At 31.7% G+C, this 10,727-nt stretch overlaps 1 protein-coding gene across 1 annotated transcript; it reads right to left on the reverse strand.

Annotated features, from left to right (window-relative positions):
- Positions 1 to 8,358: 8,358 nt before the first annotated feature.
- On the reverse strand, positions 8,359 to 8,697 carry LOC107262544 (protein DOWN-REGULATED IN DIF1 11-like). The gene has a single exon (XM_015728687.2). It carries the CDS (start codon positions 8,695 to 8,697, stop codon positions 8,359 to 8,361), a length of 339 nt encoding a protein of 112 aa, XP_015584173.2.
- Between the last annotated feature and the right edge of the window lie 2,030 nt (positions 8,698 to 10,727).

The following is a 10,727-nucleotide window of genomic DNA, read 5'->3' on the forward strand; positions in this document are numbered from 1 at the left end:
TAAAAGGATTTATACAACCTCAAGTAAGTGCTTAGAGCCTCATACTTGAGGATTGATGGACATTTCCATAAACTTGAATTCTAGAAGAGTTATAGTGAGCCAAACTATATGATAATTGACGGCTAGCTGTAGACCGTAATAAAATGACGTAGCAAAGAGGAAGAATAGAAGTCTTGTAGAAACGGCCAAAAACTTGATTAAAGCAAAGGGTCTACCTAAGTATTTCTAGGTAGAAGTAGTTTACACAACTACCTACATTTGCAATCGAAGTCCAACAACATTGAAGCATTAAATACCTTTAAGCATGGCATGGATGGAAACCAAAGATATCCCATTTTAGAGTCTTGGGTGTATCTCTTTATGTTCATTTCTCTTTGCAAAAGAGGCATAAACTTGATGATAACTGTGTCAAATGTGTATTTGTTGGCTATAGTGCTAAGACTAAAGGGTATCGATGTTATGGCCCTTTGACTAGTAAACTTATTATTAGTCGTGATATTATATTTGATGAGAAAAATGCATGAAAGTGGTATAATGAGTAGAGTAATCCATCTCTCTACAAGCGTGTTGAATTTTTGCGAGATATTGAAGCTAATGATGATTCTCGATCTCCCTCACTACAACAAACTCCACCTAATACTACATCTTTTTGCAACTTCTCCAAGTTCTCATAGTTTTACACCTTCATCAAGCTCTTCATCAACTCCTCGATGAAAATGGCATTGTCTAATAGAGATTTGCGAGCAGATTGAGAGGTGTCAATTTGTGTCGATTTAAGAGCCATATTACTTTGAAGATGTTGCTCAAAACAAGGAATGGGGTGCATCTATAGATAAAGAAATGAAAGCCTTGGAGAGTAATGACACTAGAGAGCTTGTTGACTTACCAAATGGTAAGGAGAATGTTGGTTTCAAATGGATTTATAATTTCAAATTCAAACGTGATGGTTCAATAGAAAAGTACAAAGCATGATTGGTTGCTTGTGGTTACATGCAGCAAGAAGGTATTGATTTTAGAGAAACTTATAGCCCCATAGCTAGACTTGACACTATTAAAACTGTTTTAGACATTGTTGTCGATCGTAAATGAAATGTCTATTAATTTAATGTAAAATCATCTTTTTTAAATAGTCTTTTGGATGAGAAAGTATTTGTAGATCAACCAATATGTTATGACGTTACATGGCAAGAAAAAAAAGGTTTATCAGCTAAAATAGGCTTTGTACGGCCTCAAGCAAGCACCTAGAGCCTGATACTCGAGGATTGATGGAAATTTCCATAAGGCTTGAATCCCAATAAAGTTTAAGTGAGCCAAATTTACATGATAATTGATGACTAGCTAGACACCGCAATAAAAATGGGATAATGGAGGGAAAGAATAGAAGTATTATGGAGATGGCCACAAGCTTGATTAAAGTAATAATTTTCACAAGTATTTTTGGGCAGAAGCAGTTCACACAGCTGCCTACATTCTCAATCAAAGTCCAAAAACAACATTGAAGCATCAAACACCTTTTAAATGATGGAAAAAAATGGAAACTAAAGGTATCTCATTTTAGACTATTTCGATGTATTTTTTTTATGCCCATACCCCTTCATAAAAGAGGCATAAACTTGATTATACTAGTGCTAAATGTGTATTTGTTGGCTATAGTATTGAGACTAAAGGGTATTAGTTTATGACCTCTTAATTAGTAAACTTATTATTAGTTGTCATGTTATATTTGATGAGAAAAAGGCATGAAAGTGGTTTCATGAGCAGAGTTGTTCATCTCTTCTCCATAAGCATGTTGAGTTTTTACCGGATATTGAAGCTAATGATGAATTTAAACCTTTCTCACTGCTATAAACTATACCTGGTACTACAACTTTAACAACTTTTCCAAGTTCTCACAGTTCTACACCTTCATCAAGCTCCTCAACAACTCCTTTGTGAAAAAGGCATTCTTTAATGGAGATTTATGAGCATACTGAGAGATGTCAATTTGCGTAAGTTCAAGAGCCAAATTACTTTAAAGATGCTGCTCAAAATAAAGAATGGTGTGCAACCATGGCTGAAGAAATAATACCCTTGGAGAATCATAACACTCAGGAGCTAGTTACCAAATGGCAAGGAGAAGGTTGGATTAGAGTGGGTTTACAAGCTTAAATTCATACTTCATGGTTCACTACAAAAGTACAAAGCACGATTGGTTGCTCGAGGTTACATGTAGCAAGAAGGTATTAATTTCAGAGAAACTTATACTCCTATAGCTAAATTTGGCACTATTAGAATTGTTTTAGCTATTTTTGGCAAGCATAAATGCAATGTCTATCAATTTGATGTAAAATCAGCTTTTTTTAAATAGTATTTTAAATGAGAAAGTGTCTGTAGATTAACCAACAGGTTATGAAGTTAAAGAGCAAGAAAATAAGGTTTATCGGCTCAAAAAGTCTTTATACGGCCTTACGCAAGTGCCTAGGGCCTAGTACTTGAGGATTAATGGCATTTCCATAAGTTTAAATTCTAGAAGAGTTCTAGTGAGCCAAGTTTATATGACAATTGACGGCTAGCTACAATCGCAATAAAATGGCATACTAGAGAAAAAGAATAAAAGTCTTATAGAGATTGCCAAAAGCTTGATTAAAGCAAAAGGTAGGCAGAAGTAGTTCACATAGTTACCTACATTCTCAATTAAAGTCTAACAACAACATTGAAGCATTGAGCACCTTTTTACGCATGACATGGACGAAAACTAAAAGTATACCATTTCAAAGTCTTTTGATGTATTTCTTATGTTCACATCCCTTTGTAAAAAAGGTGTAAAACTTGATGATAACAGTATCAAATTTATTTTTGCTCGATATAGTACTAAGACTAAAGGGTATCAATTTTTTATGATCATTTGACTAGTAAACTTATTATTAGTCGTGATGTTATATTTGATGAGAGAAGTGCATGGAAGTGGTCTGATGAGCAGGGTTGTCCATCTTTCTATAAGCATGCTGAATTCTTATTATATATTTAAGTTAATCATGATTTTAGATATTTCTCACTGCTAAAAGCTCTACCTAATACTACATCTTCAACAAGTTCTCCAAGCTCTCAAAGTTTTGCACCTTCATTACACTTTTCATGAACTCCTCTATGAAAATTGTGTTCTTTAATGGAGATTTAAGAGCAAATTGAGAGGTGTTATTTACATCACTTTAGGAGCTATATTACTTTGAAGATGCTACTCAAAATAAAGAATGGTGTACAACATGGATGAAGAAATGGAAGCCTTAGAGAATCATGACATCTAGGAGCTATTTGACATAGTAATAAGGAAGGAGATGGTTGGATTAAAGTGGGTTTATAAGCTCAAATTCAGGCCTAATAGTTTGATATAAAAGTACAAAGCATGATTGGTTGCTTGGCGTTACCTATAGTAAGATGGTATTGATTTCAGAGAAATTTATACGCCCATAGCTAGATTTGACACTTTTAGAACTATTTTAGTTGTTGCCTATTATAAATATATTGTCAATTTAAAGTAAAATCAGTGGTTTTAAATGGTATTTTGGATGAGAAAGTGTTTGTAGATCAATCAATAGATAATGAAGTTAAAGGGCAAGAAAACAAGGTTTATCAACTCAAAAAGGCTTTATATGGCCTTAAGCAAGCGCCTAGGGCCTATTACATAAGGATTGATGGACATTTTCATAAGCTTGAATTCCGTAAGAGTTCTAGTGAGCCAAATTTATGTCTCCAAGCTAATGGGACTAGATGTACGTATTATTTGTCTCTACGTAGATGATTTGGTTTACACTAGTAATAATGTTGCTTTAATTGAGGATTTTAAGAGATTGATGATTAATGAGTTTGAGATGAGTTATTTTTTAGGGCTGCAAGTGAAGCAAAATGATTTTTGAATTTTTCTTCTCAAGCATGATATGTAAAAAATCTACTTGAGAAATTTAGGATGCATGATTATAAAATGGTAAGGACACCACTCAATAGCAATCAAAATCTTGTTTGGAAGATAGAGGAGAGAAAATTGATGGTTACTTTTATCGAAGTCTGATTGGTAGCTTGTTGTATTTCACAAATAATAGGTCGAATATCATACAAGCAACTAGTTTGTTATCGCGGTTCATGCAAAAATCAAGCAGAATTCATTTTGGGGCTACTAGAAGAATACTTAGATATTTATAGGGAACTAGTTCATACGAGCTTTGGTACTTTTAATGCTAATAATTTTGAATTGTGTGGTTACTTTAATAGTGATTGGGCAGGCTCACTTGATGAGTATAAGAGCACATATGGCTTTGCTTTTAATCTTTGTTTATGTGCTATTTGTTAAAGTTAAAGAAGTAACTATCTACTACTTTATTAACATTAGAAGTTGATGTATGGTTGTTACTTCAGCTTCTTTTCAAGCAATATGATTCTAATAAATACTAGATGATATGAAGCAAAAGCACAAGGATGGCACTGCAATTATTTGTAATAATCAATCAACCATTACTATGATAAAGAACTTAGTGTACCATAGCTGTTCAAGATGTATTGAGACCCAACATCACTTCGTAAGTGATGCGGTTCAGTTGGCAACATTGGCATTCCTGAACAAATTTGATAAATTACGGTAGGGCAGTTTTGTAATTTTGAGCAACTTCCCGATGTCGGATTCGAGCGTTTTCAAAGGCTATTTTGGGTGGTCAGAGGCGTTTTCAGAGGCTATTTATATAACACTAAACATTAATAACTGAACAGTAGAAATTAAACTCAAACTTTCTTTTATTCACCAATAGATTCTTTTTAGAGAAAACTTCATATTGCATTACGCTAATAGAGATTATGTTACATTTGTAATTGACATTTCATTTACTTACTCACTACTATTAAAGTTACATTTCCGAAGTTTAGAGCAATTATAACTCCCTAAGTGGTGGACGTAAGAAGCATCAGTCGCACCGCATTCATGTCGTACTAGATTATATACTTTTTTAGCATTGTATAAAGATAGTATGTATAAAAAGAATAAATGTTCTGGTGAGTTATTTTTTCAAGCTACAACGGAAAAAGAAAATCAGTGTTATGTAAATTATAAGAAATTGAGGAAAATAAATTAGCGGACAAACAAGTTATAGTAAATAAATTTTTTAAAAGCTAAGCTTGGATAAATGTGATTCTATCTATAGCTTTGATGTACTTAGTAATGATTCTTTGTTACTTTCTTCTCAAGAAATATTTTAGAGACTTGAGTTAAATTTTAAAACGATGTCTTAAAATTTTAAATACAGTTGAATAACTAACTTCGGAAAACTTCACCTTATCATTTAGTCCTTTTGAAAAGCTTTATAGGACTACGAATATCGCATAAATATCTTTCGATCGTATAAACTGTAATTTCTTTTCTATCCGAATATCGTCAATAGCAGTAAATATATTAAATATTAAAGGATCTTTTGTAAGGGTTTAGGAAAATGAAAGAAATAGAATATAGGATCCTTATATAACGACGATTCTGTTTGAGGGCAATTACTCCCAAAGTTAAAATTTAATACCTTAAAAGTCTGTGCAAGTTCGCTCCAATTTTTATGTAATGTCCCCTCAAAGTACTTAAGACAATCAATTTAAGGCCTTAAAATTATTTTTAAGTTTGCCTCATTTATGTATTAATTGTTTTTCTTTGTATCTCATGTATGTTAATTTTTCTTATTTTTCTCACTTTATCCCCACTGAATAATGGCACCAGAGTCGCCAATGCCCATATTATTTTTTCTTATTTCCGTTCTCATTATGTTTATATTATGTTAAACTTCTCTTATATTTTTCTCAGATAATCCGCCATTTTGGAAACATAAAAATTTATAATTCTCAAAACTATTTATACTACAAATTTTTTTATTTTACTTATCTGAGAATGGATGCAAATCACTGATCGAGTAGTAATGTCTAATAATATTTGTCTTTTTTCTACACCCAATGAAAAGTAATTGGACGTATATGTAGCGCACGTGCATATTAATTCTAAGAGAGAGAAGAGAATTACGAGGAAATAACAATATGAATATTAGGACCAAACTAAGAAAATGAGATTCATAATTCCCTATCAAACAAAGATATGAAAAACATTTTGAACATATGTGATGTTAATCTTCTAGTACAATTATTTCAATTCCTTATTCGAGGCGACGACACTAATCTATCGTCACACGTTCTCAGTAGATCTGCCAATAGTAAACTTTCTAGATTTTGATTGAGCGGGCAAGTGGTACTGGTGTACCAACGCAGTTCTTGTACACTTCCTCACCCTTAGCTAAATACGTTTCCAAATGTGCTTTGAATTGTGGTCCATGGGCAATGTACTTCACCATTTCATTATGGCAAGTTTCTCCCATCGAAACTAGTTCAACACAACAATCATTAGCAACAATACCCTTCAAGAACACTGACTTGAAAACTTCTCTTCCACACTTTTTTGTGATTTGTTTTTCACATTCATCCAAAAATTTATATAGTCCCGGGAGCGGCTCTTGTGACGGCGTTGGTGCTCCAAAATCAAGTGCAGATGCAAACTTTGACATATTGATTATTACAGCACTAGCTTGGATTAAAAGTACCGAGATAAAAAGGTTGTTAAGTCTTGCCATTGCGAATCGATGGAAATTATTTCCTTATGGGTTCTATAGAGATATGTTTGTTGGTGGAGTTGAATAGTTAGTGAGCATGCATTTATATAGTCAAATGAAGTAAACATGTTATAAAAGAATTAATCACGATTTTTATTAAGTTTTTCTAATAAATTAAGGACATTTATATGACACTAAACATTAATAATTGAACAGTAGAAATTAAACTCAAACTTTCTTGAGCATGAGTTAGTTCTACAACTGATGCTTTTATTATGGTGCACTAAATTCAATTCTTTTATTCACCAATAGATTCTTTTTAGGAAAAACTTCATATTGCATTACGCTAATAGAGATTATGTTACATTTGTAATTGACATTTCATTTACTTACTCACTACTATTAAAGTTACATTTCCAAAGTTTAGAGCAATTATAACTACCTAAGTGGTGGACGTAAGAAGCATCAGTCCCACCGCATTCATGTCGTACTGGATTATATATTTTTTTAGCATTGTACAAAGATAGTATGTATAAAAAGAATAAATGTTCTGGTGAGTTATTTTTTCAAGCTACAACGGAAAAAGAAAATCAGCGTTATGTAAATTATAAGAAATTGAGGAAAATTAATTAGCGGACAAACAAGTTATAGTAAATAAATTTTTTAAAAGCTAAGCTTGGATAAATGCGATTCTATCTATAGCTTTGATGTACTTAGTAATGATTCTTTGTTACTTTCTTCTCAAGAAATATTTTAGAGACTTGAGTTAAATTTTAAAACGATGTCTTAAAATTTTAAATACAGTTGAATAACTAACTTCGGAAAAACTCACCTTATCATTTAGTCCTTTTGAAAAACTTTATAGGACTACGAATATCGCATAAATATCTTTCGATCGTATAAACTGTAATTTCTTTTCTATCCGAATATCGTCAATAGCAGTAAATATATTAAATATTAAAGGATCTTTTGTAAGGGTAAATCATTTAGGAAAATGAAAGAAATAGAATATAGGATCCTTATATAACGACGATTCTGTTTGACGGCAATTACTCCCAAAGTTAAAATTTAATACCTTAAAAGTCTATGCAAGTTCGCTCCAATTTTTATGTAATGTCCCCTCAAAGTACTTAAGACAATCAATTTAAGGCCTTAAAATTATTTTTAAGTTTGCCTCATTTATGTATTAATTGTTTTTCTTTGTATCTCATGTATGTTAATTTTTCTTATTTTTCTCACTTTATCCCCACTGAATAATGGCGCCAGAGTCGCCAATGCCCATATTATTTTTTCTTATTTCCGTTCTCATTATGTTTATATTATGTTAAACTTCTCTTATATTTTTCTCAGATAATCCGCCATTTTGGAAACATAAAAATTTATAATTCTCAAAACTATTTATACTACAAATTTTTTTATTTTACTTATCTGAGAATGGATGCAAATCATTGATCGAGTAGCAATGTTTAATAACATTTGTCTTTTTTCTACACCCAATGAAAAGTAATTGGACGTATATGTAGCGCACGTGCATATTAATTCTAAGAGAGATAAGAGAATTACGAGGAAATAACAATATGAATATTAGGACCAAACTAAGAAAATGAGATTCATAATTCCCTATCAAACAAAGATATGAAAAACATTTTGAACATATGTGATGTTAATCTTCTAGTACAATTATTTCAATTCCTTATTCGAGGCGACGACACTAATCGATCGTCACACGTTCTCAGTAGATCTGCCAATAGTAAACTTTCTAGATTTTGATTGAGCGGGCAAGTGGTACTGGTGTACCAACGCAGTTCTTGTACACTTCCTCACCCTTAGCTAAATACGTTTCCAAATGTGCTTTGAATTGTGGTCCATGGGCAATGTACTTCACCATTTCATTATGGCAAGTTTCTCCCATCGAAACTAGTTCAACACAACAATCATTAGCAACAATACCCTTCAAGAACACTGACTTGAAAACTTCTTTTCCACACTTTTTTGTGATTTGTTTTTCACATTCATCCAAAAATTTATATAGTCCCGGGAGCGGCTCTTGTGACGGCGTTGGTGCTCCAAAATCAAGTGCAGATGCAAACTTTGACATATTGATTATTACAACACTAGCTTGGATTAAAAGTACCGAGATAAAAAGGTTGTTAAGTCTTGCCATTGCGAATCGATGGAAATTATTTCCTTATGGGTTCTATAGAGATATGTTTGTTGGTGGAGTTGAATAGTTAGTGAGCATGCATTTATATAGTCAAATGAAGTAAACAGGTTATAAAAGAATTAATCACGATTTTTATTAAGTTTTTCTAATAAATTAAGGACATTTATATGACACTAAACATTAATAATTGAACAGTAGAAATTAAACTCAAACTTTCTTGAGCATGAGTTAGTTCTACAACTGATGCTTTTATTATGGTGCACTAAATTCAATTATTTTATTCACCAATAGATTCTTTTTAGGGAAAACTTCATATTGCATTACGCTAATAGAGATTATGTTACATTTGTAATTGACATTTCATTTACTTACTCACTACTATTAAAGTTACATTTCCAAAGTTTAGAGCAATTATAACTACCTAAGTGGTGGACGTAAGAAGCATCAGTCGCACCGCATTCATGTCGTACTGGATTATATATTTTTTTAGCATTATACAAAGATAGTATGTATAAAAAGAATAAATGTTCTGGTGAGTTATTTTTTCAAGCTACAACGGAAAAAGAAAATCAGCGTTATGTAAATTATAAGAAATTGAGAAAAATTAATTAGCAGACAAACAAGTTATAGTAAATAAGCTTGGATAAATGCGATTCTATCTATAGCTTTGATGTACTTAGTAATGATTCTTTGTTCCTTTCTTCTCAAAAAATATTTTAGATACTTGAGTTAAATTTTAAAACGATGTCTTAAAATTTTAAATACAGTTGAATAACTAACTTCGGAAAAATTCACCTTATCATTTAGTCCTTTTGAAAAGCTTTATAGGACTACGAATATCGCATAAATATCTTTCGATCGTATAAACTGTAATTTCTTTTCTATCCGAATATCTTCAATAGTAGTGAATATATTAAATATTAAAGGATCTTCTGTAAGGGTAAATCATTTAGGAAAATGAAAGAAATAGAATATAGGATCCTTATATAATGGCGATTCTGTTTGAGGGCAATTACTCCCAAAGTTAAAATTTAATACCTTAAAAGTTTTTGCAAGTTCGTTCCAATTTTTATGTAATGTCCCCTCAAGTCCTTAAAACAATTAATTTAAGCCCTTAGAAATATTTTTAAGTTTGTCTCATTTATGTATTAATTGTTTTTCTTTATATCTCATGTATGTTAATTTTTCTTATTTTTTTCACTTTATCCCCACTGAATAATGGCACTAGAGTCGCCAATGTCCACATTATTTTTCTTATTTTCGTTCTCATTATGTTTATATTATGTTAAACTTCTCTTATATTTTTCTCAGATAATCCGCCATTTTGGGAATATAAAAACTTATAATCTTTACAACTATTTATACAACAAATTTTTTTATTTTACTTATATGAGAATGGATGCAAATCACTGCTAGAGTAGCAATGTTTAATAACATTTGTCTTTTTTTCACACCCAATGAGAAGTAATTGGACGTATATGTAGCGCACGTGCATATTGATTATTACAACACTAGCTTGGATTAGGATTTGATAATTAATATGAGTTTTGATATCTATGATTATGTGTTTCATAAATTATTCATGGATCATTATTATAGATAATAAAGTTTAACATGGATTAAAACAAAAGGAAAGAGACCTCTCTCCCTTTTACCTAGATTCATATTGGTATCAATGTGACACGACCATAAGATATGCTGATAAAGGGGAGGATGTGAGAGAGCTAGCAGGAGTATTACACAACTAAAAGCTAACAACCAATTCTGGCGACACATTCTTTACGAATGATGATGCAATTTGTTCGAGATGAGGTGGGATAACTTAATAACATCCTCCAAATCAGCAAATCTTTACGAAGTCTGCTATGGTCAGCAGCTAAGTTACACGGAAACGGAAAACATGACACGACACGACACAACATGAGAATACAAAATTTTCTAAAAAACTAGGAAACTAGATGTTA

This window comes from Ricinus communis, chromosome 5 (genome assembly GCF_019578655.1).
Source record: "Ricinus communis isolate WT05 ecotype wild-type chromosome 5, ASM1957865v1, whole genome shotgun sequence".
NCBI lineage: Eukaryota > Viridiplantae > Streptophyta > Magnoliopsida > Malpighiales > Euphorbiaceae > Ricinus > Ricinus communis.

What these genes read in the sequence shown, in the direction of transcription:
- LOC107262544 (XM_015728687.2), bottom strand. Translation starts at nt 8,697, where the DNA reads ATGTCAAAGTTTGCATCTGCACTTGATTTTGGAGCACCAACGCCGTCA.